Here is a 27,920-nt window from a genome sequence, read left to right as displayed (position 1 = left end):
TCCCCAGTGGCTTTTTATTGAAGATTTAATGTAAGTGTTATTATTGATAATACTGCATACAGCACATACACTCTACTGTATATTCCTGAGCTACATTCAGTTTATGTGGAAAATTCTACAAAGTTTATAGTGAGGCTGCGCAGTCATAGAAGCGGCAAGCTCCGGAACGATATTCTGTTTTTAATATTGTTGGAGATTTTCATATTCTGAGGAAGTTATATGATAGAGTTATTAAGTGTCTCTCTGGTAATAATCTTGCTCGGTATTTAATTTTCTTTCAATGTTCTCTATTAGGACTCTGATGCTGTCTGACTGATCATCCCTCGATAGCTGGTCAGTAATCTGAAGTAGTTTCTTTCCCCATTCACTGGCCTGTAATATAGCAAAGTGAGACATTATCATCTATATCACCTCCTATAATTTAGGGTCTGTTGTTTAAATCCATATGCATTTATACATATATTAACCACATCCCATCACATTACTGGCTTTTCACATCCTTGTGGCTGTGCCGCTTTCCAATACTACATTGAACCTTTCCACACAGATCCTGGGGCTATTACTGCCTAAGGCTACATTCACACATCCGTGTGACACGTCTGGTAACCCACAGAATAAATCAACAATATATTTGTGCAGTAAAAGAAGAGCAGAAAACGTAAAAAAACAACAACAAAAAAACAATAGTTTTTTTTTCTATTTATAAAGAGTTAATAAAAGTTAGGAATTAGGTTGTATATACTCCAAAATGATGCCACTGACAAATACAACTCATCCTGAAAATAAAGCAAGTCCTCATAGGGCTACGTCTGCAAACAATAAACGTTATGACATCCAAAGAATGGATAAACGATTATCCAAATAACACCACTTTACGAGAAAAAGTATAGATAAAATACATCAATCTTTATTACATAATGTTACCATACAAACGTAGAAAAAAACATGAGTCATGGAAACCATGTCCATGAAACATGCACGAGGTATAGAAACAAAGGAAAAATCAACTCCATACAAACAATGGAGCAGTATATAATCAGGCTGCAAACTGGTAGATGACCATAATCGAGGTTAAAATAGGCCAGAAAAGGTAAATGCCAGCAATCTAAATATAATGAGACATCCGACCTATTCAAGAGAATAAGCTATGGATTACATCTTACCCATAATGCAGTAAGTCGCCTATCTGCAGTGGAACTTTTTCTTGTGAAGTGGTGTTATTTGGATAATTGTTTATCCATTCTTTGGATGTCATATGGTTGATTAACACCCAGATACTATTATGAGGATACCATTTCAGGCTATCTAAATCTCCTCTTAAACTTTGATATGTTGATGGACATTATTTTGGTTAAAACAATAAACATTATAGCTCTAGAATGTGAGAACGAAAAAAAAAAAAGAGAAAAAACAAATTATGGCCACATTAGGCCTGATCCCTAAGGGGTTAATATCCACATCTTAACTGGCTTGAACATCAGCAGGTAGGCTGCAGATATTGATGAGGATGGTGAGTTGGTTCTATTCAATGTGACTTTCACACCATACCATTGGGACACAGGTGAGCAGGGGCGTAACTACCGTGACTGCTGTGATCGGGGCAGGTGGGTTATAGGCCCACCGACACCAGCAAATGCTTTAGTTGGATGTGCGTCCTCGGATGCACATTCAGCTGATGTGTATTGCAGTGCACAGACCCATCAGGTTCATGCACAGCTATATACACTGCCGGCCAATCAGAGGCCAGCAGCTGACCTCGGCATGCACGTGACCAGGGGCGCAAGGCAGTGACGTAATGCGCTCCCATAGTTTGCACACTGAAGTCAGATGCCGGCTTCAGAAGAAGATGTCGTAAGGAGGGGGAACGGAGGGAAGGCATTTATTTTTTTTAATTAGTTAGTACACGGTGGCCATACCACTACATGTAAGACTATGTCCTGTGCATTATATTATACAAGTATAATGGATGTGGACTGTGTATTATACTAATATGGATGACTATGGGCTGTTCATTATGTATGGAGGTGCATTAAACGATATGGAGGACCATGGAGAGTGCATTATATTATATAGAGGACTATGGGGAGTGCATTATAATGTATGGAGGGTGCATTATATTATATGGAGGACTGTGGGAAGTGCATTATACTTTATGGAGGACTATGGAAGGTGCATTATACATACGTGGTCAAAATTGTTGGTACCCCTCGTTTAATGACAGAAAAACCCACAATGGTAACAGAAATAACTTGAATCTGACAAAAGTAATAATAAATCAAAAATCTATGAAAATGAACAAATTAAAGTCAGACATTGCTTTTCAACCATGCTTCCACAGAATTAAAAAAAAAACAAAAAAAAAAACTTGTGAAATAGGCCTGAACAGAAATTATGGTACACCTGAAAATAATGTGACAAAAGGGACATGTTAAATCGCGGTGTGTCCACTAATTAGCATCACTGGTGTCTACAATCTTGGAATTAGTAAGTGAGCCTGTATAGAGGGCTACAGATATTCACTGTGCTGTTTGGTGACATGGTGTGTATCACACTCAACATGGACCAGAGGAAGTGAAGGAAAGAGTTGTCTCAGAAGATTAGAAAGAAAATTATAGACAAACATGTTAAAGGTAAAAGTTATAAGACCATCTCCAAGCAGCTTGAAGTTCCTGTGACTACAGTTGCACATATTATTCAGAAATGTAAGCTCCATGGGACTGTAGCCAACCTCCCTGGACATGGCCACACAAGGAAAATTGATGACAAATCAAAGAGACGGATAATACGAATGGTAACAAAAGAGCCCAGAAAAACGTCTAAACAGATTAAAGGTGAACTTCAAGCTCAAGGAACATCAGTGTCAGATCGCACCATCCATCGTTGTATGAGCCAAAGTGGACTTCATGGGAGACGACCAAGGAGGACACCATTGTTGAAAAAAATCATAAAAAAGCCAGACTGTAATTTGCCAAACTACACGTTGACAAGCCACAAAGCTTCTGGGAGAATGTCCTGTGGACAGATGAGACAACAATGGAACTTTTTGGCAAGGCACATCAGCTCTATGTTCACAGACAGAAAAATGAATCAAAGCAAGAAAAGAACACTGTCCCTACTGTGAAACATGGAGGAGGCTCTGATGTTCTGGGGCTGCTTTGCTGCATCTGGCACACGATGTCTAGAATCTGTGCAGGGTACAATGAAATCTCAAGACTATCAAGGGATTCTAGAGAAATGTGCTGCCCAGTGTCAGAAATCTTGGTCTCAGTCGTAGGTCATGGGTCCTGCAACAGGATAATGACCCAAAACACACAGCTAAAAACACCCAAGAATGGCAAAGAGGAAAACAATGGACTATTCTGAAGTGACCTTCTATGAGCCCTGACCTAAATCCTATTGAGCATCTTTGGAAAGAGCTGAAACATGCTATCTGGAAAAGGCAACCTTGAAACATGAGACATGTGGAGCAGTTTGCTCTTGAGGAGTGGGCCAAAATACCTGTCGAGAGGTGCAGAAGTCTCATTGACAGTTACAGGAATCGTTTGATTGCAATGATTGCCTCAAAAGGTTGTGCAACAAAATATTAAGTTAAGGGTATCATCATTTCTGTCCAGGCATACTGTATTTCATGAGTTTTATTTTTTTTTAAATTGTGTGGAAGCATGGCTGAAAAGCAATGTCTGACTTTCATTTGTTCATTTTCATAGATTTTTTTATTATTACTTTTGTCAGATTCAAGTTATTTCTGTCACCATTGTGGGTTTTTCTGTCATTAGACGAGGGGTACCAACAATTTTGACCTCGTGTGTATTGTATGGAGGACTATAGGCTGTGTATTGTACTGTATAGAGGACTATGAAGGGTGAATTATGTTATATGGAGGACTAATAGGAGTGCATTATACTATATAGAGTACTATGGGCTGTGCATTATATATGGAGGTGCATTATACTATATGGAGGTATATGGGGGTGCATTATACAGTATATGGAGGACTATGGAGGGTGCATTATATTATATGGAGGACAATGGGCTGTGCATTATACTATATGGAGGACTATGGAGGGTGCATTTTATTATATGGAGAACTATGGGCTGTGCATTATACAGTATTTATGGAGGGTGCATTATATTATATGGAGGATTATGGGCTATGCACTATGGGCTGTGCATTATACTATATGGAGGACTATGGGCAGTGCATTATACTTGTGCTATGGAGTGCTATGACTTCTATGTATGCCCCTGGTGAGTACAATGGTTTATTTTTTGTATAGTTCAAAAAACAGCAGACTGGAGGACATACAGTGGGGAAAAAAAGTATTTAGTCAGTCAGCAATAGTGCAAGTTCCACCACTTAAAAAGATGAGAGGCGTCTGTAATTTACATCATAGGTAGACCTCAACTATGGGAGACAAACTGAGAAAAAAAAATCCAGAAAATCACATTGTCTGGTTTTTTTTTTTCATTTTATTTGCATATTATGGTGGAAAATAAGTATTTGGTCAGAAACAAGCAATCAAGATTTCTGGCTCTCACAGACCTGTAACTTCTTCTTTAAGAGTCTCCTCTTTCCTCCACTCATTACCTGTAGTAATGGCACCTGTTTAAACTTGTTATCAGTATAAAAAGACACCTGTGCACACCCTCAAACAGTCTGACTCCAAACTCCACTATGGTGAAGACCAAAGAGCTGTCAAAGGACACCAGAAACAAAATTGTAGCCCTGCACCAGGCTGGGAAGACTGAATCTGCAATAGCCAACCAGCTTGGAGTGAAGAAATCAACTGTGGGAGCAATAATTAGAAAATGGAAGACATACAAGACCACTGATAATCTCCCTCGATCTGGTGCTCCACACAAAATCCCACCCCGTGGGGTCAGAATGATCACAAGAACCACGCGGGGGGACCTAGTGAATGAACTGCAGAGAGCTGGGACCAATGTAACAAGGCCTACCATAAGTAACACACTACGCCACCATGGACTCAGATCCTGCAGTGCCAGACGTGTCCCACTGCTTAAGCCTGTACATGTCCGGGCCCGTCTGAAGTTTGCTAGAGAGCATTTGGATGATCCAGAGGAGTTTTGGGAGAATGTCCTATGGTCTGATGAAACCAAACTGGAACTGTTTGGTAGAAACACAACTTGTCGTGTTTGGAGGAAAAAGAATACTGAGGTGCATCCATCAAACACCATACCTACTGTAAAGCATGGTGGTGGAAACATGCTTTGGGGCTGTTTCTCTGCAAAGGGGCCAGGACGACTGATCCGGGTACATGAAAGAATGAATGGGGCCATGTATCGTGAGATTTTGAGTGCAAACCTCCTTCCATCAGCAAGGGCATTGAAGATGAAACGTGGCTGGGTCTTTCAACATGACAATGATCCAAAGCACACCGCCAGGGCAATGAAGGAGTGGCTTCGTAAGAAGCATTTCAAGGTCCTGGAGTGGCCTAGCCAGTCTCCAGATCTCAACCCTATAGAAAACCTTTGGAGGGAGTTGAAAGTCCGTGTTGCCAAGCGAAAAGCCAAAAACATCACTGCTCTAGAGGAGATCTGCATGGAGGAATGGGCCAACATACCAACAACAGTGTGTGGCAACCTTGTGAAGACTTACAGAAAACGTTTGACCTCTGTCATTGCCAACAAAGGATATATCACAAAGTATTGAGATGAAATTTTGTTTCTGACCAAATACTTATTTTCCACCATAAAATGCAAATAAAATGAAAAAAAACAGACAATGTGATTTTCTGGATTTTTTTTTCTCAGTTTGTCTCCCATAGTTGAGGTCTATCTATGATGTAAATTACAGACGCCTCTCATCTTTTTAAGTGGTGGAACTTGCACTATTGCTGACTGACTAAATACTTTTTTGCCCCACTGTATATATATATACATATACACATACACACACCAGAAAGAGGGACATATATATATGTCACGATGTAGGGTGGCCCTGGTTTACATCTTGCACCGGCGCCCATCAGAATCTAGTAATGCCACTGGAGGTGAGGAAGTGTTGTCATGGGGACACATGTAGGAAAGCTTTTTCATAAGCTGCCCAGAGGCATTACATTTTTGTAAGGGAATCCACCAAAATTGATAGTGAGGAATCTGAGACACTTACTTTATGAAAATCCCCGCTGAGGAAGTACAGCATAGCCAGAGTATGCAGGACCCTTGCCATCTTGGTGGGTTCTTTCTTTGGCGCCTGTTCTCTGATGTCATATATAGCATTGAGGATCTGCACCGCTTCAGCTTCCTGGTTTTCATCTATAGAAAGAGATTAAATAATTGTATTGAATATTGATCAGCTCGTAGAAAGATTTGCTTCCTATGTGCATTTTACATTAACCCCTTCATGACCATGATTTATTTAATTTTTTTACATTTTTTTTTCTCTCCTTCTTGCAAGATCTATAACTTCTTTTTATTTAAAAGTGGATAGGAAAATTCAGAAGTTTGGTTTATTGCGCCATTTTCTGAGCTGTAATTTTTATTTTTCAGTTGGTGGAGCCGTGTGAGGGCTTCTTTTATGCATTGTGAGCTGACGTGTTTATTGATTCCATTTTACGGCTTCGCACGAAGTTTTGATTTTTTTCATTATTCATTTAGAATTTTTCACTTTTTACTTTCTTTTAGAATTGAGGCATAGTGATAAAAAAAAAAGACAATTCTGATACCCTGACTTTTTTTTTTCTCTTTACAGCGTTTACCGCATAGGTTGACTAATTTTATATTACGATAGATTGGACTTTTTTCGGAATACCGAAAAATATATGCTTAATTTTTTATTTATTTATTTTTAAAATGGGATAAAAGGGCAACTCAGAATTTTTTTATTATATTTTTTAGAAACAAAACTGCATTTGGTCGCTTGTGACATGCATAGTGAAAAGATTGCAGCGACATTGTGTTGGGGGAAGGTCAAAATTAGCTCTGGTTTCTGCTGCTACAGGCAAATGCTGGCGGTATGCCATAGCTTGCAGCTTGAGCAGACTGAGTTCCTGAGCCCCCTCTATACAGCCACACTCGATATAGGATGTATCATTATATCCTATGTCGGGAAGTTGCTAAATGTCCACTTTACAGTCCTAGGCCGCATTCACACATTGCAGCCACGATGCATGTGTGGCGCCCTGCGTCTTTATCACCACAAAAGGGTTAAATATGTACTGTTTTGTATGTGTTTTGTGAGCAATGGGAGTTATGCTTTCTCTGCTAGAGACCACAACACACACACACAATTTGCCTCACTCCCTCACTTGTCTGAAGCTGAGAGCTTTGCAGACATACCCTATTTGGGAGGGGGCGGGGCCGAGTTGTTGTTCTCAGTGTGAAGAAGGAGGAAGAATGTATTGGAGGCCATGTTAAGACATGTGCTCGATCCAGGAGTGAGAGCTAAGAAGCATCAGGGACCAGGCCCTAGACCATCCATGCTTTCAGAGCAGGGTGGCAAGCTGAGGGAATGCGTGGGATTATACGACCTGCAGAAAAGTGTTTTCCCTCAGAAATACTGCAATAACCTAGGATCAGTGAAGGATAGTGCAAGTGGGAACTTGAGCTGCGTCACAAAGGATTCAAGCTGCAAGTTGCTGAAGGAGAAATACACAGTGAGTAGAGGCAATACTGAGAAGTTCTAAATTCTGGGAAGCCTTGGTCCCAGACGGGATTAGAATAGCAGGAACTTACACTGAGTCACAGCAAAGGGAAAGATAACTCCCATTCTCCAGAGCAGACTGTAACCTGGTGAGAGTTGTAATATCCCCTCTGAACTGCACCTGAACTACAGTAAATGATAAAGTGACTTTCCTTGTCTCCTGCCTTATTACTCCGTGCTTTCTACTTGCATCACAATCTCTGGGGGTCTGCCCTGGTTGGAGAGGGTTTAACATCTGCACTGCCATCACCATCTACTCCCCCAGGGATCATCTGCAGTGCAGGCTATGCTACAGTTGAACACTCCAACTGGTGTCACGAATCACTATATAAACTTTATCCCCATCCAATTCTACCCTTTTTACATGACCGCCTGGCACCACGGACCGGGTCACCGCCACTGAGACATCTCCCATTGACGTTAACGGGTCCGGTACCGAGTATCCCACGGCCCCTTGGGCGCGTCACATGTTACACAAATGCAGGGAAAAAAAACATGGTGGTTTTGCAGCAATTCTTCAAAAATCATGGCAAAAAGGATTTTTTGGGTACAAAACTTTATCATACATCATGTTCTTATAATAACATACCTAAATATTCCTGATCAGGATCATCAAACCATACAGGGCCACTTTTCAATGATGCTTGTATCCGAACCTGCACCAGTCTGCTAAGATGAGCATGCCATATATCAGTGACCTGAGAAACAAACCATCATATGATATTTAATATTATGGCCAAACACAAATACTGTAAGGTGCTGCTTACTATATAATGCTATGTTAGGTATCATATATAGGTTCCTGTAGGATTAAAATATATGGCTTGCACCGGCCATGAGAAATGCTGGAGCTGCAACAAGAAATAGATTACTGTACTGGCTTCAATTTAAAGAGAGAAACCCATTAATTATCTTTTCTTGGGGGGGAAGAAAGCTAGATTAAAACTAAAGCTATGTGCACGCAACGTCTTCTTTTGGAAGATTCATCACAGATTTTTTATATGCTTTTGTTAAATTTAGCCTAAGCTTGAAAATAATCATTTGTATGAATTGTCAAGACAACAGGATGACGTACCTCGGAATACAGGGAGTCGGCAATGTCCATTTTATTCTGCCGAAAAAATATATTGGCCATGTGGAAGTACCCTCCAGAAGTGCTGATATGATTTGGTCCCGAAACTGTACTCGCAAAGAAAACCTAAGAAAAGTAAAACAAGCTCCAGTTACTTTACAGCATTCCATATACATGTATGCACACTTTGACCGTGCATGCTCTGCTTTCAGTGGGAGGGAAGACTACTGAGCAGCATCATCTTTTGGAAGAGAAACTCCCATACACATAAGACCATGTTCACACGTTCAGTATTTTACATCAGTGTTTCTAAGCCAAAATCAGGAGTGGAAAAATCAGAGGAAAAGTATGATCAAAATATAAATTCTTTCAATGCCCAAAAACTTTGCAAACAGTGTGGATATGAAATTAGCTGGGATTGTAGCTCCTATACAGACCTGTCTCTCCATGGTTATTTTACTAATATTATTTAACAGCCTTCGGCCTGATCTCAAGCCATTGGAACTTGATGAATGAATGGTCTATAAGAAGATCAATTTGATGCAAGCCTAGATAGGTCCACCAGGGTCTTCTCCTACGTTATCTTGATAGTATCAAGCCAGATTCCTGGTCTTCCTCTTCGCCTTGTTCCTTTTATTCTTCCGACCATGATGTCCTTCTCTAGTGATTGCTGACTTTGTATGATGTGTCCAAAGTAGGCAAGTCGTGGCTTGGTGATCCTATCAAATTCCTTTAATTGTACTTTCCATCAAGTTACAGACTGCAAGCAATACTCTGAGGGTCTCCGCAGTCATACTCCCTTTATCCCTTACTTCTTGGTAACCTAGTCAATGTCAGTTAGCAAGAAGTAAGGGGCAGATAAAGGTATGAAATGGTTATTTGTTGCCTGTAGTCACAGAGACATGTTGGCTGTGCATAGAGACTGTGTACAGAAAATGAAACATATTTTAAAAACAAGACTATATACAAAGCTGCTTCATTCTTGTTACTTAAGATGTATTGGAGCAGTAAAAAAAGAATGGTAATAAAGGTGGACATAGCATAAAGTAAAATATTTCTAGATCAGTGGTTCCCAAACTCCAGTCCTCGCGGACCCCAACAGGTCATGCTTTCAGGATTTCCTTAGTATTTCACAGGTGATAGAAGTATCGTCAAGGCATCACTTTTTGTATTGAAGAACGGAAATAAATTAACTTTTTGATGGTATTCTAATTTTGTGAGAAACCCCTGTATATTAATCACTGTGTAAATGAATAGTTCTAAAACTTTCTGATATACTTTGTGTCTCAATTACAGTATCTAGGGGAGCTTGTTACAATGTATCAGTCTGGTGTTGTTTCCAGAGCAATAACAATATTGCTCAAAGAATATCAGAAATGTATTATACAGTAATTTAGCTTACTTATACATAAAACTGTAAAATCCCTTTACACCACTACTTACTGTATAAACTATGGTTGAACTATGAGCAGAATGGATTTTCGGCAGACAAATGGATCCATTGACCTGTTCCAACATCCTTATTATTATAATACACGCTTTCATTAGGACATTCGAAAATCACTAATTTTCCTAATAGCAGCCATGAGAGCAGCTCTAGGTCTATATTCTGAATGAGACGGCACTATCTGACCCTCTCGCAGCAGGAAGTCACAGCACAAGCTAAGCCAATGAGGTACTTGGGAATAAAAAAAACTAGCCGAAAAGGGCTATCCTATTTTCATAGATGGGTATTGTCAGATACTGATTGTAAAAACAAGAACTTACTGCCTGTTAGAATTTGCTGCCGTTCTTGATATATTAATGCTTTTCTTTTGTTTAATGCTCCTTGCCTAGGAAGCCGACCACCGGCCTACTTTGTAAAGCTGTCCAGGAGTAGAAGGCAGCAGTGTGCTCCTTCAAAACAGTGCTTACAAGCTTAATAGTGAAGAGATTCCAAGCGCTGCACCTGTTCTGCTGTCTAGCTGCAGTGGTCGGTCTCCAAGGCAACAAGCTGTAAACAAAAGAAAAGAGTTGATATCTCAAAAATTGAACCAAGCAGTAAATTGTTAAACTGATTGTATTTCCAAGCACTGGGTGACAATTCCTGTGTATGACGATGGGAATAATCATTTCAACTCCCTCATTTAACAAGACAGGGTATCCCGGTAAAGATTTATGTTCAGAGGGAAATTGTGATTGACAGGGCCTGGAATTCTTGTCTCCTATTACAGTGAGATGAAGGAAAGGTGAGCCCGACCTTCACATACACCAATTAATGTTCCACTTTTTACCCTAAATTACCATTCTTTACAGGTGCAAGTGACTTGTCTTTGGGCTGTGTGTTTCCTGACGATGGTGTTTTACCTCCAATAATAGTCATACAGAGGACACCCTGCAGAATATACTGTGCATGTTTAAAAATGTTCTGCTTTCCTATGATATGCTTTCATATGATATTTCCTATGCTGTGCTCCAGGTATGTGAGACCAGAGAACTCAGCGCTGCCAAGGATCCAGGATGCGCTAGGGAAACAGATGCGGTTTTATTTGTCAACGCGTTTCAAGGTGATCATACTTCTTCATCAGGGCAGATCATTGTGGTTTGTCCTGATGAAGAGATATGATAGTCTTGAAACGCATTGACAAATAAAACCGCATCCATACCGCATTCATTTCCCTAGATTATACTGGATCCTCGGCAGTGCGAGATTTATATCCACTTTCATCTCCAAGTTTGCTTACTATCTGTTGGGTAGAACTGCAGCAGCCATCTTTTGCTTAAAGGGCCTGTCACACTAAGCGATATCGCTAGCAATATCGCTGTAACGTCACTGGTTTTTGTGACACAGCAGCGATATCGCTATGTGTGATACTTACCTCCAACCGCTCCCCCGCTGGTTATCGCTGATCGCGCGAGAACGTCCTGGACCGTTTCTAGTCGTCAGCTTCCTGCTGGGCTTCCTGCTGTGACGACGAGCGAAGCGTGGACGCGGGCGGGAAGACGTCAGGATCGCCGCGTCTGACAGGTAAGTAGCGACCCCCCCGACCCCTGCGATGTCGCTGGTGAGATCTGCCTGTGTGGCAGCTCACTAGCGACCACTTAGCGATGCACCAGCGATCCTGACCGCGTCATATCGCTGGTACATCGCTAAGTGTGACAGTACCTTAAAAGCTATTTAAGAGCTTGTGACTTTCACAACCCCTTCAGGTGAGCAAATCCCGTTTAACTTTTCCCTTTGTAATCTGGATAAGACCCTACTGCGCTTCTTATCTCTCCAGATTTTCTCTAAACACAGACAACTCCAGACATAGTATATAGAAAACAACAAAGCAGACAACACTCACTGTCCCCAGTGGGCTCAAAGTATAATTCCCTGTCACATACAGTGAATTGCGAAAGTATTCACCCCCTTTGCCTTTTCACCCATTTTGTTTCATTACAACCTGTGTTTAAACATTTTTTTTAATTCGATTTGTGTGTGATGCATCAGCACTAAGTAGTCTAAATTGGAGAAGTGAGAAAAATAGTAATAAATTAACCCCTTCATGACATGCGCCTGTCATAGCCGATATCCTATGAGCGCCGCACAGTTGCGCTCATAGCACTTTTGCCCCATTCAAAATAGGGGCAAAATTCAAAATAAAATATTTAAAAAAAAATCAAAAATACACATATTTGGTATCGCCTCATTCAGAAACACGCGATCAATTAAAATCTAAAAATAATTAATCAGATAGGTAGACGACATAACAAGAAAAAAAAAAAAATGCAATAATTATGTTTTTTTGGTCGCCACAATACTGCAATAAAATGCCATAACAGGTGATCAAAACATCATATGTACATCAAAATGGTATCAATAAAAACGCCAGCTCTACGTGCAAAAAAAACAAATCCTCACCCAGCCCCGGATCACAAAATTTTTTTTTTTTACCACTTAAATAAAAAACCTATACATGTTTTGTATCTACGAACTCGTAATGACCTGGAGAATAATAATTGTAGGTCAGTTTTAGCATTTGGTGAACATGGTAAAAAACAAAAACTATTGTGGAATTGCATTTTTTTTTGCAATTTCACTGCACTTGGAATTTTTTTTTCCCATTTTCCAGTACATTATATGGTAAAATCAATGGTGTCATTCAAAAGTACAACTTGTCCACCAAAAAAACAAGCCCTCACTAGGCCATATTGACGGGGAAAAAAATGACTCTGGGAAGAAGAGGAGCAAAAAACAGAAACGCAAAAACGGAAAATGGCCCGGGGTGAAGGGGTTAAATTTATGGGATCAAATAACTAAAAATTGTCATGTGCATATGTATTCTCCCCTTTTACGATGAAGCCCCTAAACATTTCTGGTGCAAGCAATTCCCTTCATAAGTCCCATGCTTAGAGACAGGAAGTCCCTTTGTGTGTAATCTAAGTGTCACACACCTGTCAGTATATACACTTTATCTTTTCTGAAAGGCCACAGAGGCTGCAACACCATTAACAAGAGGCGCCACTAACCAAATACCACCATGAAGACCTAAAAGATCTCCAAACAAGTCAGGGACAAAGTTGTTGAGAAGTGCAAGTCAGGATTGATTATAAGAAAATATCCCAATCTCTGATGATCCTCAGAGCACCATCAAATCCATTATCATCAAATGGAAAGAACATAGTACCACAACAAACCTGCCAAGAGAGGGTCGCCTACCAATACTCTCAGCCCGGACAAGAAGGGATTAATCAGAGACGCAGCACAGAGACCAGAGGTGACCCTGAAGGACCTGCACAGTTCCCAACAGAGACTGGAGTATCTGTCCATACGACCAACAAAAAAACTGTACACTCCATAGAGGTGGCCTTTATGGAAGAGTGGGCAGAAAAAAAGCCTTTCATTACACACAAAAATTGTAAGGCTCGTTTTGAGTTTGCCAAAAGACATGTGGGCGACTCTCCAAATGTATGGAGGAAGGTGCTTTGGTCAGATGAGACCATAATTGATCCTACTGGCCACCAAGGTTAATGTTATGTTTGGCGCCAAATAAACACAGCTCATTACCCAAAAACACCGTCCCTACAGTGAAACATGGTGATGGCAGCATCATGTTGTGGGGATGTTTTTCGGCAGCAGGGACAGGGAAAATGTTCCAAGTCAAGGGGAAGATGGATGTTGTGAAATACAGGGATATTCTTCAGCAAAACCTGTTTCAGTCTCTCAGTGACTGACACAAAACTTAAAGCATACTGCTAAAGCAACACTTGAGTGGTTTAACGGAAAACGTGTAACTGTTTCTGAAGTGACCTAGTCAAATCCAGACCTTAATCCAATTGATAATCTGTGGTCATACTTGAAGATTGCTGTTCACCAGAGGAAACCATCTAACCTGAAGGTGCTGGAGCAGTTTTGCCTTGAGAATGGGCAAAAATCCCAGTGGCAAGATGTGGAAAGCTCATAGAGACTTATCCAAAGCGACTTGTAGCTGTAATTGCAACAAAAGGAGGCTCTACAATGTACTGACTTTAGAGGGGTGAACAGTTATGCACACTGAAGTTTTCAGTTATTTTGTCCTATTTGTTGTTTGCTTCACAGGAAAAAGAAAATCAAATGTTCACAGTTGTAGGCATGTTCTTTATATGAACTGATGCATTCCCTAAAAAAAAAATAAATTCAAGTTGTTTACGGCCAATTTTATAGGAAGCATATTAAAGGGGCTTTCCACTGTTACAAAAGTGGTGCCCAAATCATTGCATAGTTGTAAAGGTACAAACAAAAATAGTACTCACCCTCTCTGGGTCCCATGCACCCTCCTGCACTGCTCTGGTCTCTGAGCATTGCCTGGAGCAAATATAGCACATCACCCCTGCATATCACAGACCTTAATAGCTCTGCTGATGAAGATGGCACAGGCAGCTGAGCTCAGTCACTGCCTGAAACAGTGACGTCCGCTGCAGTTGTGACATTGAAGCCAATAAAAACACAGCGATGCATCGGCGAAGAGAAACGCTGGACATGGGGAGAGTGAGAACTATGTATCTGTGTTTGTTGTCTAATATGGTTGCAATCGTTTGGGCACCACTTTTGTGAAAGTGGAAGACATTTTTAACCTACTTTTTTTTTATTTTAGCGTGTGGGAAGAATCTGCACAAACATGATGAGAACCTACTAAATACATGCCCCACTTCGTCAACGCTTTTAAGCCAGAAAACTGGTATAAAAGCTTTGAAGAGTCACAAAGGTTTAGCACAACGCAAAGTTATTCACACCATTTTCACCCAGCACTCTCAAAGTGGGTGGGACGGGTATGTGATGGGATGTGGAGACACCTGTTCATCAAATTAATGAGGAGCCATGGTGGTCCTTTCGCCACAAATCTTACTCCAAGTCCTTGACTGGACAAAGGATTGTGGTGAGGCGCACATGAAGGTGCATGCTACTTTTTCGCCATTGTCTTTGGTCTGACATAAACTCAGCATCCCAAGGTAAACCACTGTGCTATCCATGACAGCTAAAACAGTCTTCTAAGGTAAATTTTCTGTTGAAGACCACCTCCATTGAATATGATAGGGGCAATCTTTGGATTTTTCAAGTTTATCTAGAACTTCTCACAAAGCTCTTTGGCGCTATAGATACTGTACAAATGAGGCACAATCTTGACAAAGTCAATTTATAGATCTTGGGGTAAAAAAAGTGAATACTGTTTCCACCCAAAAGTAATTAGTATTGACGAGTCTACTATGGATAAGAATTTGGATGTAACAGAGTATACCCCCAATGCCAGTCTGCTGCATCGAAAGCTGACAAGATATTGTTTTACAAGGATGGCTTATAAATAATTATTACTTTACCCCTTTATAAATATCTGGCACAGTCTTTAAATAGTGCAGGTTTAGGAACCAGTTCATCTGAATAGCTAGGGACAGTTCATAGAGGGGGAAACAAATTAATGAGTTGTATTGAAGACCTTAGGCTGACTTCACACCTTCTTATATAACGGTTAAGAGTATGGAACGTGATGCACCCACCGGCTCTCAGATGTCCAGACCTGAACCTGACACCCTCATATCTACCTACAGTATAAGGCTGTCAAATTGTGTTTAGAAGACCGACTGCGTACCTATCTTTAACATTGGGCATGCAAAATTTTGAGTTTCCGTGCGGTCGCCGCACACGTCAAATCGCCGCATGCGGACACATCCGCATATAACGCATGTCCCTGCGTACCCAATGTTAAAGATAGGTACGCAGGGAAACGCTGGACGCATGCGTCACTAGGTGGAGCTTCACGGAGGAAGTGTAGGATCGCAGGTACGCAGGATGCAGTGATGAGCCGGAGACAGAGTAAGAGCAAACTCAACTTTTATATGTAGATTATATGAATAAACGATAAAGCTGACAATAGTTTTCCACGCAGGGAAGCTAGACACAAATACACAGATAACACGATACCAACCAGTACGGCAAGTGCCGGTAACTATGTAGCCGCGATATGGCTGACTACGGGTCTTTGGACTATAATAAGTGAAGTGTCACTTATCAATCTCTGACGTCCTGCAGAGGCGCTGTCCGGGAGATGTCTGTTCGGCGTCTCAGTCATTGAGCCCAGCCGAGGAAGAGCTGTCGTAGGCTTCGGGCGGTTCCACACCCGGGTGCTGAGAGGGCGACATAGGCCCCAGGTTGGTTCTCCGCTGTTGGAGCTGTCCCTTTGGGTGCTGAGGCCGAGGCGCCCGCAGGCCTCAGTGTATAGGCCACAGCCGCGGTATGGAGCGGAGCACTGGCGGCTGCGGGCCTGAGCATACAGGCCGCAGCCGCGGTATGGAGCGGGGAAGTGGTGGCCGTGGGTATCGGCGTACAGGCCGCATCCGCGGTATGGAGAGGGGCAGTGGTGGCCGCAGCCATGGTATGGGCAATGGCGACCACGGGTCTCGGCGTACAGGCCGCAGCCATGGTATGGGCAGTGGCGACCTCGGGTCCTGGCGTACAGGCCGCACCCGTGGTATGGAGTGGGGCCGTGGTGGCCGCGGGTCTCGGCGTACAGGCCGCAGCCGCGGTATGGTTAGTGGCACCATCCTCTCCTGTCAGGCGAGCTCCTGTCCTGTCTGTCTGGAAAGCGCTGTCTCACTGTCGCTCTCCAGCGCCACCGAGGCTCCTCCTTCCTGATTCTCGTCTCACTCCTTGACGAGTCCCCTCTGCTGGTCTCCTGCGCTGCTTTTATAGTCGCCCCGCCCCCTTTCTTTGTCCCACCCCCACCTTTTCTGGATGAGTGTTGGTCCCAGCCTGTAACTACTTCCCCCGGGAACATACCCCCTGGGAACCTGATTGACAGCCCCCCTAGTTCCGGCCGGCTACATAGCGTGCCTTTATTCCGGGGCTCTCTCTCCTACAGAAGAAAGGAGGAAGTATGCTGCCATCCCCAGCCCTCCTCAACGCAAGTCTGAAACCAGCCTTATACAGTACATAACTTTTACAACATAAGCCTCAGGGGTAGTATGATATCTTTGTGTAACTACACAACAAGTGTAATAATATATTAATTTTACAGACTGTACAGAGAACATTTGGTCACTTCTAGCACATAATAGAAGTGCAGTTTAAAGTAAACTTTTTGCTTACGTCATTAGAAAGATGTCGGAGTGACTCCTCAAATTCCCCCTTGGCTGAGTAAAGAAGTCCTAGGTTGCGGTGTAGTTTGGATTTAATGGAATTGCTGCAGTCTGTAGTCTTCAGCACGGTCCAGTAGGCACGGGACAGATATTCTTCTGCCTGGGTCAGATGACCAAGACCTAATCAAACAGTGACACAAATACAGAATAAGTAATATAAAGAATACATCATTCATGTAAACATGCCAGAATAATGCGGGCCAAAAAGAATGACTGCTAAATGTTCTCTCAGCTATCTGTCAAGTTGACATGACCTATGGCGACAATAACCTACATATCTTCTTCCAGGCCTTGGCTGGCCATCAAGGTAATGTCCAATGTCACAAAGCCCACCTCCATGGATGGAACGGCAGCTAGCACCTAAATGCCCTTACTCAAGTGCTACGCATAAAATTAGATGTCAGATGGACAATCGTAGTAGTGTGCAAGGCAATTTACAGCCAAAAACATAGCGTCAGGCTTCTGGATCTTGATGCAAAATATTCATATATCACCAAAATCAAACACCTTTTAGCGTACAGCTAGTCTATTGTGTCAGATGGGGCCATTGCATCCCCTAAAGCACTAGAACCAAAATGTCAGTATGCAGCAACCCCTTATTGCTGTGCCACTTTTTACAACAATAGCATAGGTTACACCATATACAGACATTTATAATTTGCCCTACTTACCAATGTTGGCTTCAGCAAGGATCAGGTAGACTGGCACTAACTCCACGGATGCCAGTCCATACACATCTACGCTGAAAGACAGAGAATGGGAGGCTGCAGGGATCACATCCACATGGTGTCCTTCATACAGGAATCTCTGAGCTTCCTTGCTGGTCAGTTCTATTAAATGTTTCTGTCAGGGTGACACACATATGACATGGAGTAACTACAGCAAAGCTATGCCAGTCACTCGTATAAAACATTGCATTTAACTCGTAGTGTGAAAAGATCAAAGATTTACAATAGGAGACCAAATTATCATCAACCAGATTGTGTTACTAATTCACCACTCTCATGTGTCTGAGTTCGAACACTTCAGCCTGTGCTTTGTGGCTGGCTACTCTTTCCACCGAGCCACAGCAGATACACATTTTCTTTGGGTGTTTAGTTTCTGTTAGACTAGCTTCAGTGTTTTTAGCGTAACAGGTATTTTCATTTACTCATTTGTTTGCTCTATCACCTTTCACATGTGACTTTATATTCTTTCCCCCTGCTGGTAATTCCTACTGGATGTCCAGCCATACTACTGTAGTCTTAACCTGTTAGTGAAAGACCAAACAGGGTTTATCTCTCTGTTGTTTATGTTCTTTACTCTGCACCTATTTTCTGTTTCTTTTTAGGAAGTAGGCGGCATATTTTCTAAGAGTACGTACACTTTATTTTGTATTTCATAGTTTCTTTTACTCACTCTGGGATCTTTTTCTATTTCAGCACACTTTCCCTTTTGTAGGTAATTTACACCCTGCTCTGCCCTCCAGTTCTTTAAGATGAACATAAAGTGCTCGATGGCCTTTCAGGCAGCATAGGTCCGAGTTGCCATTGTCTAGACTGTTGATAGGGTTATCTCTGCTCATGCAGGAACCACTAGGGACTACGGGGTCAGGATCTGTACAGGAACCGGCAGGGTCAGTTGCACTTTTTAGTGTGTTACCTATTTTCCTGAGTGAGTTGTTGCACTATCCTAACAACCACTATTTATTGATCATGTGTGATGGTATTGTATACTCCATACAGATATTGGTGCACACAATCTACATTCCCTATCAGTATGTCTTTATGAACTGTGGAAGGAATCCCACGCAAATTCATGAAAAGTATGTAAATTCCATGCATCTGTTACATTTGAATCGAGAGCTGCAAAGGGTGCTGCTGAAAGGGAACGAAATACCGAAAAAGGAATTATCATTAAAGGGAATGTATTTTTTACTAACTAAAATTTAAAAAAAAATCATATTTTTGTGTGAATCTGTTTTTATTTCTGATTGCCGATTTTTATTTCTGCACATAATTATGGGAGCTGTCACCTTGTCTGGACTGTTGCTAACGAAATCTAGAGACATGGTTTACTGCAGACCTGGGGAGTTATTAGGGCACCTCTCCCCTACAACATTTATAACGTGACATGGTTAGATGCAAAAGCTCAATCATTTGTGTCACCTTAGTTTCCCACATAGAAATATTCTAGAAGCTGTAGAGCCCTCTCAATAGTAATACTCCCCACTGTAATTGCTCCCTCAGAAATTTCCCTTTATTGCTCCCCCATGTCCACTACACAATAATAAAGCCTACATTTGTGCCCCAAAAAATAACATATTGGACCTAATACTCTTGCATTTCTTAATCACTTTTCTTCTTTCTTTTTATTCTCATGGTATTTGTAGATTTTTTTTTAGTGGTTCATGACCTTCATTTTGTCAGTCACCTGTTTTCCGACTTTCTTAAAAGCAAAAAGTTGCATAGTTCGTACAATGGTGCAAAAATTTTGCTAAAATAGGTGGGGTACAAATCGCTACAGGAAGGAACTGGAGTACATTTGTACCAAATTTTGGGGAAATTTAGAAAGCCTCAAGCCCTCGTTTGATGAATCAGATGGAGACATTTGGAAATCTAAACCCTACAATGGTGAATGTACAAAAATAACCGAACATATATAAATAGGCTTTAAAAAAAGGAGCAAATTAAAAGTAGAATTAGGCAGAATGAAAAACAGGTGAAAAAACACCAAAAACAAAGACTAAAAGCTGGCACTAATGCAATAATAAATCGGGACCATTGTGTTTAAAGAGAATCTATCATCAGGATTTCACCCCAAAAAAATATTTATACGAGCATATAGCTCTTTAAAAGACAAATTCAGCAATACCTTTATATGGCCACTCCGTTCCTTCGTCACTGAGAAATCAACGTTTGAATTGACATGCACATAAGGCTGAAGATCTATGGTAGATCTGAAGCCTATGTCACTACAGCTCTATTCCCCACCCAGTGCCACCTGATTTACTAACTGCTTCTTTGCCTGAAGTTACACAGCATGACGGTTGTCAGTCAAGTAGGAGGAGTTGATGCGGGACGTTGAATTGACCTGGAGTGTGTGAGGCAGCGACCGGTGTCATATGCAAGGGTCGCTATGTGTACCCCAGAATGTGCACAGTAACATATTGAGACCGTGGGAGTGCATTGCAGTCACAGGCATAGCTGTGATTGCAATCTCTATATATAAAAATGAATGTGTGTGTATCACCAAGCATCTTTCAATTCGCCAGAGCTGTTTAAAAGAAGCTGAGCTGTGATTGGTTGCTATGAGCAACAGTTTTCCCACTCCAGAAAACACCTCAGCGGACACTGACATAGTGAGCGAAATCTAGCATCCCCGGGAACATAAGCTCCCAGCCATTGTCTGCCCCCCTGAAAAGAGCAGAGAGCACATGACAGAAATGAATCACCCTCTCGTGCCCATATACACATCACACATCCTCCATCCAATAGGCACATCTTCCCTCTTAAAGGGATCTCCGGTATGGAAGTCAGGGCAAATCCCTCAGTTCTCTGATTCTGACCCCAGGCCTCTATTAAAGGGATCATTGGTATGGAAGTCAGGGCAAATCCATCCAGCGCTTTGGTTCTAACCCCAGGCTATCTTAAAGGGATCCCCGGTATGGAAGTCAGGGCAATTGCCTTCAAATGCTCTGGTACTGACCCCAGGCTCTCTTAAAGGGATCTCCTGTATGGAAGTCAGGGCAAATCCACTCAGCGCACTGGTTCTGATCCCAGGCTCTCTTAAAGGGATCCCTGGTATGGAAGTGAGGGCAAATCCACTCTGCGCTCTGATTCTGACCCTAGGCCCCTCTTAGAGGGATCCCGGTACGGAAGTGAGGGCAAATCCACTCTGCGATTTGGTACAGACCCCAGGCCTCTCTTAAAGGGATCTCCGGTATGGAAGTTAGGGTAAATCCCTCAGCGCTCTGATTCTCACCCCAGGCTTCTATTAAAGGGATCCCTGGTATGGAAGTTAGGGCAAATCCACTCAGCAGTCTGGTTCTGACCCCAGGCTGACGGGATGATGAGGGATATTAGGGAGAGTAGTCCGGTGGCTCTGGCTAACGGGATGATGTGGGATATTAGTGGTAGCAGTCCGGCGGCTGTGATGGGATAAAGTGGGATATATGGAGTAGTTGTCCGGCAGCTATGGCTGACGGGATGATGTGGAATATTAGGGGTAGTAGTCCGGTGGCTTTGATGGGATGATGTGGGATACAGATAGGTCCATATATATTTGGACAGAGACAACATTTTTCTAATTTTGGTTCTAGACATTACCCCAATGAATTTTAAACAAAACAATTCAGATGCAGTTGAAGTTCAGACTTTCCGCTTTCATTTGAGGGTATCAACATTAAAATTGGATGAAGGGTTTAGGAGTTTCAGCTCCTTAACATGTGCCACCCTGATTTTAAAGGGACCAAAAGTAATTGGACAATTTACTCCAAGCTATTTAATTGACAGGTGTGGGCAATCCCTTCGCTATGTCATTCTCACTTAAGCAGATAAAAGGCCTGGAGTTGATTTGAGGTGTGGTGCTTGCATTGGGAAGGTCTTGCTGTGAAGGAAATGAGGTCAAAGGAGCTCTCCATGCAGGTGAAACAAGCCATCCTTAACCCCTTAATGTCCAATGACGGACACAGTCCGTCATCAGACATTTCCCCTGCTTTGATGAGGGCTCCGGCGCTGAGCCCGCATCAAAGCCGGGACATGTCAGCTGTTATGAACAGCTGACATGTGCCCGCAATAGGCGCGAGCGGAATCGCCGTCCGCCCGCGCCTATTAACTAGTTAAATGCCGCTGTCAAAGCTGACAGCGGGCATTTAAATAGCATTTCCGGCCGCCGGGCAGGAAATTACGTCATCGCCGACCCCCGTCACGTGATCGGGGGTCGGCGTCATGTTGCCTGGACAACCAGAGGTCTCTATGAGACCTCTATGGTTGTTCCAGGCATATGGCTTTCAGCGCCACCCGGTGGTCGGCGCTGAAAGCACAGCAGTAAATCTGCTACATATGGGCGATCTGCTCATCGCCCATATGTAGCAGAGCCGATCGGGTTGCGCAAGCTTCTAGCCTCCTATGGAGGCTATTGAAGCATGCCAAAAGTAAAAAAAAAAAATGTTTAAAAATAAAAAAAATTAAAAAAACCTAAAAGTTCAAATCACCCCCCTTTCGCCCCAATCAAAATAAAACAGTAAAAAAAAAAAATCCCACATACACATATTAGGTATCGCCGCGTTCAGAATCGCCCGATCTATCAATAAAAAAAAGCATTAACCCGATCGCTAAACGGCGTAGCGAGAAAAAAATTCAAAACGCCAGAATTACGTTTTTTTGGTCACCAAAACATTGCATTAAAATGCAATAACGGGCGATCAAAAGAACGTATCTGCACAAAAGTGGTATAATTAAAAACGTCAGTCCGGCACGGAAAAAATAAGCCCTCACCCGACCCCAGATCATGAAAAATGGAGACGCTACGGGTCTCGGAAAATTGCGCAAATTTTTTTTTTTTTTTTTTTTTTTTTAGCAAACTTTGGAATTTTTTTTCACCACTTAGATAAAAGAGGACATAGACATGTTTGGTGTCTATGAACTCGTAATGACCTGAAGAATCATAATGGCAGATTTAGCATCTAGTGAACCTAACAAAAAAGCCAAGCAAAAAACAAGTGTGAGATTGCACTTTTTTGCAATTTCACCGCACTTGGAATTTTTTTCCCGTTTTCGAGTACACGATATGGTAAAACCAATGATGTCATTTAAAAGTACAACTCGTCCCGCAAAAAATAAGCCCTCACATGGCCATATAAACGGAAAAATAAAAAAGTTATGGCTCTGGAAAGAAGGGGAGGGAAAAATGAAAATGTAAAACCAAAAATACCCCTGGTCGTTAAGGGGTTAAGCTGCAAAAAAAACCAGAAAAAACCCATCCGAGAAATTGCTACAACAATAGGAGTGGCAAAATCTACAGTTTGGTACATCCTGAGAAAGAAAGCAAGCACTGGTGAACTCATCAATGCAAAAAGACCTGGGCGCCCACGGAAGACAACAGTGGTGGATGATCGCAGAATAGTCTCCATGGTGAAGAGAAACCCCTTCACAACAGCCAACCAAGTGAACAACACTCTCCAGGAGGTAGGTGTATCAATATCCAAATCTACCATAAAGAGAAGACTGCATATAGGGTATCAGCATACTCAGGACAAATTGCCCAATAACTTTTGCAGTCCAATTTCTCCTGTTACCCTTGGTAAAATAAAAGAAATTGGACCTGAAGTAATTTTTTTGTGAAAAAAAGTTAAATGTTAATTTTTTTTTTTAAACATTCAAAAAATTCCTGTGAAGCACCTGAAGGGGTTAATAAACTTCTTGAATGTTGTGTTGAGCACCTTGAGGGGTGCAGTTTTTAGAATGGTGTCACTTTTGGGTATTTTCTATCATATAGACTCCTCAAACTTACTTCAAATGTGATGTGGTCCGTAAAAATAAAATGGTGTTGTAAAAATGAGAAATCGCTGGTCAAATTTAACCCTTATAACTTCCTAACAAAAAAAAATGTGGTTCCAAAATTGTGCTGATGTAAAGTAAACATGTGGGAAATGTTACTTATTCAGTTTTTTTGTGTGCCGTATCTCTGTGATTTAAGGGCATAAAAATTCAAAGTTGGAAAATTGCAAAATTTTCAAAATTTTCGCCAAATTTCCGTTTTTTTTCACAAATAAACACAAGTTATATCAATGAAATTTTACCACTAACATGAAGTACAATATGTCACGAGAAAACAATGTCAGAATCACCGGGATCCATGGAAGCGTTCCAGAGTTATGGCCTCATAAAGGGACAGTGGTCAGAATTGTAAAAATTGGCCCGGTCATGAACGTGCAAACCACCCTTGGGGGTAAAGGGGTTAAACTACATTTACTTTGAACTTTCCTGGGTCACTGCCTGTCTGTCACACTGCACCAACCCAGCTGCACTACAAGTGACAGAGGCTTCAGATCTACCTTAGATCTTCAGCCTCATTTACATGTAAGTTCAAACACTGACTTCTCAATAATGGAGGAACAGACAGGCCTTGCATTTGAAAGAGTGATGTGTGTATATAAATAGTTTGGGAGGGTGAAATCTTGCTGACAAGATCCTGTAGCCCATTCACGGCATATGACATATATTTGCGTCACATGTCATGTCCCCGAGTTTGATGCGGGCTCTAGTGCTGAGTCCACATCTTTCCTTGCACATGTTCTTCACATCATCGCCCCTGTCATGTGATCAGGGTTATCTGCGTACTCGCACTTACCTGGAAAATTATAGTGCCAGATCAGTTTTACAGTTGTGGCCAAAAGTATTGACACCCCTGCAATTCTGTCAGAAAATACTCAGTTTCTTCCTGAAAATGATTGCAAACACAAATTCTTAGGTATTATCTTCATTTAATTTGTCTTAAATGAAAAAACACAAAAAGAATTGTCCTAAAGCCAAATTGGATATAATTCCACACCAAACATAAAAAAGAGGGTGGACAAAAGTATTGGCACTGTGCGAAAAATCATGTGATGCTTCTCTAATTTGTGTAATTAACAGCACCTGTAACTTACCTGTGGCACCTAACAGGTGTTGGCAATAACTAAATCACACCTGCAGCCAGTTGACATGGATTAAAGTTGACTCAACCTCTGTCCTGTGTCCTTGTGTGTACCACATTGAGCATGGAGAAAAGAAAGAAGACCAAAGAACTGTCTGAGGACTTGAGAAACCAAATTGTGAGGAAGCATGAGCAATCTCAAGGCTACAAGTCCATCTCCAAAGACCTGAATGTCCCTGTGTCTACCGTGCGCAGTGTCATCAAGAAGTTTAAAGCCCATGGCACTGTGGCTAACCTCCCTAGATGTGGACGGAAAAGAAAAATTGACAAGAGATTTCAACGCAAGATTGTGCGGATGTTGGATAAAGAACCTCGACTAACATCCAAACAAGTTCAAGCTGCCCTGCAGTCCGAGGGTACAACAGTGTCAACCCGTATTATCCGTCGGCGTCTGAATGAAAAGGGACTGTATGGTAGGAGACCCAGGAAGACCCCACTTCTTACCCCGAGACATAAAAAAGCCAGGCTGGAGTTTGCCAAAACTTACCTGAAACAGCCTAAAATGTTTTGGAAGAATGTTCTCTGTTCAGATGAGACAAAAGTAGAGCTTTTTGGGTACAGGCATCAACACAGAGTTTACAGGAGAAAAAAGAGGCATTCGAAGAAAAGAACACGGTCCCTACAGTCAAACATGGAGGAGGTTCCCTGATGTTTTGGGGTTGCTTTGCTGCCTCTGGCACTGGACTGCTTGACCGTGTGCATGGCATTATGAAGTCAGAAGACTACCAACAAATTTTGCAGCATAATGTAGGGCCCAGTATGAGAAATCTGGGTCTCCCTCAGAGGTCATGGGTCTTCCAGCAGGACAATGACCCAAAACACACTTCAAAAAGCACTAGAAAATGGTTTGAGAGAAAGCACTGGAGACTTCTAAGGTGGCCAGCAATGAGTCCAGACCTGAATCCAATAGAACACCTGTGGAGAGATCTAAAAATGGCAGTTTGGAGAAGGCACCCTTCAAATATCAGGGACCTGGAGCAGTTTGCCAAAGAAGAGTGATCTAAAATTCCAAAAGAGCATTGTAAGAAACTCATTGATGGTTACCGGAAGCGGTTGGTCGCAGTTATTTTGGCTAAAGGTTGTGCAACAAAGTATTAGGCTGAGGGTGCCAATACTTTTGTCTGGCCCATTTTTGGAGTTTTGTGTGAAATGATCAATGTTTTGCTTTTTGCTTCATTCTCTTTTGTGTTTTTTCATTTAAGACAAATTAAATGAAGATAATAATACCAAAGAATTTGTGTTTGCAATCATTTTCAGGAAGAAACTGAGTATTATCTGACAGAATTGCAGGGGTGTCAATACTTTTGGCCACAACTGTACCATATAGTGAACATAGTAAATAAGCATATATATTTTTTTTTTACTTTTTTTTTTCAATTTAACTGCACATGTAATTTTTTTTTTACTGTTTTCCAGTATGCTATATGGTAAATTCAATGGTGTTTTTCAAAAGTAGAACTCGACCCACAAAAACAAGACCTCATATGGCTACACTGATGGAAATATTAAAAAAAAAAAAAAAAAGCTATGGCTTTGGGAAGAAAGGGAGGAAAAAATGGAAAATGGCCATAGCATGAAAGGGTTAAATGTTTCAATAAAGGAGCCATGAAATTCTACATTGACATGAGGAGCTTCCCTACCTTTCTCTGCAATAATTGCTGTATAGAATGAGATCTTTCTGCTGCAGAATTCAAGAAAGGGACGGGAGTGCGGACGGGGATCAGGAGCTGGCATATCTGCTGATGAATACTCGTCCAGTCTGCCCGCTGGTGCTCCGCGTCACTTGTGAAAATAAAATAATAATATTCATTTACAAAGCCTGTGTATGAAAGTAAACGTGGCCAAAGGTCAAGGAGGTTCCATAATAGTAAAAATGCAATTCTCAATGGGAAAAGTTACTAAAGATGACTTAGACCATGACATCTAGAGAACCAAAACCAAGGTAAAAGCAATAGAACACTGATGTATGATACAGAGAACACACTTTTTGGTAATATATTATTTATTTTGAGCATATGACTATGTGAAAGCTTATAATATACTAACCCAATCATTTTGAATCTGTTGGCGCCCTCTAGTGGCTACCAGCAGTAATGCAAGTGAGTGTGAATCTGTGTGTCTGCGCCCCCTTGTGGCTATCTATATCAATTCATTACATAGTAAATCAATGGAAAGAAAAAGACTCGATTTGCAGCAGATCTGATCGTCATCGTATATCCCGGTGTGGTCAGTGTTTGGTCACATCTTGTAATAACACAGTACACATCCCTTCTGGGAAGCTGCGCTACTCACCAGTAATATGTCACTTTACAGCCCCTGCACTGTATATAAGCCGGGCTGTGGCACAGCTCGCACTGCAGCTTCACCCCCTTGGGGTTAGATAAGGGGTTCACGATCGCCATTTGAGGGTCCAAATCAAGGCAAAGTGCACAATCTAGGAGTCAGTAACTCGGTTGCTAAGGACGCTGAGATTGGTAGTCATGTGACGTCATCACGTTGGTTGCCGCACTGCTGGGATTGTGAGGCTGCTGACACTGAGAGCAGGGCATGCTGGGACTTGTAGTATCTGGAGTGTAGGCAATAAATACTCTCCAGCATGTGCAGGAGCAGATCTATCAGGGTTCATAGGAGATGAGCTTTCTTTAGAGACCCAGATGGCCTCAGATTAGTGATCAGAAGTTGCAAATTAACTGTGCACCACAAAGTCCTTACAGGCAGAAAAAGGTGCCACGGACAAGTGTATGGAGTATGGGTCGCCCCATTAGACGGGCATATCACATACATTGCAGCGTAGAGTGTGTGCCCTGGGGGGACTCATCAATCCATTTAGACAGGACAATCCCTTTAAGATGTCAAGTAGTAATTTTATTTTTT

General features: G+C 41.8%; 1 protein-coding gene across 1 annotated transcript; it reads right to left on the bottom strand.

Annotated features, from left to right (window-relative positions):
* Positions 1-27,917, bottom strand: ZMYND12 (zinc finger MYND-type containing 12). The gene is made up of 8 exons (XM_073585531.1): positions 27,339-27,917; positions 26,687-26,828; positions 18,041-18,212; positions 17,320-17,489; positions 8,742-8,864; positions 8,256-8,364; positions 6,134-6,279; positions 1-372 (listed from the first exon to the last, which is right to left on the bottom strand). Exons 1-8 carry the CDS (start codon positions 27,446-27,448, stop codon positions 232-234), a joined length of 1,113 nt encoding a protein of 370 aa, XP_073441632.1. The 5' UTR covers positions 27,449-27,917; the 3' UTR covers positions 1-231.
* Positions 27,918-27,920: the final 3 nt, after the last annotated feature.

Source organism: Dendrobates tinctorius, unplaced genomic scaffold (assembly GCF_039654945.1).
Source record: "Dendrobates tinctorius isolate UK_male_01 unplaced genomic scaffold, ASM3965494v1 ptg000086l, whole genome shotgun sequence".
Taxonomy (NCBI): domain Eukaryota; kingdom Metazoa; phylum Chordata; class Amphibia; order Anura; family Dendrobatidae; genus Dendrobates; species Dendrobates tinctorius.
Note: the sequence above shows the minus strand (reverse complement) of the source record. Positions and strands in the feature narration are given on the sequence as shown.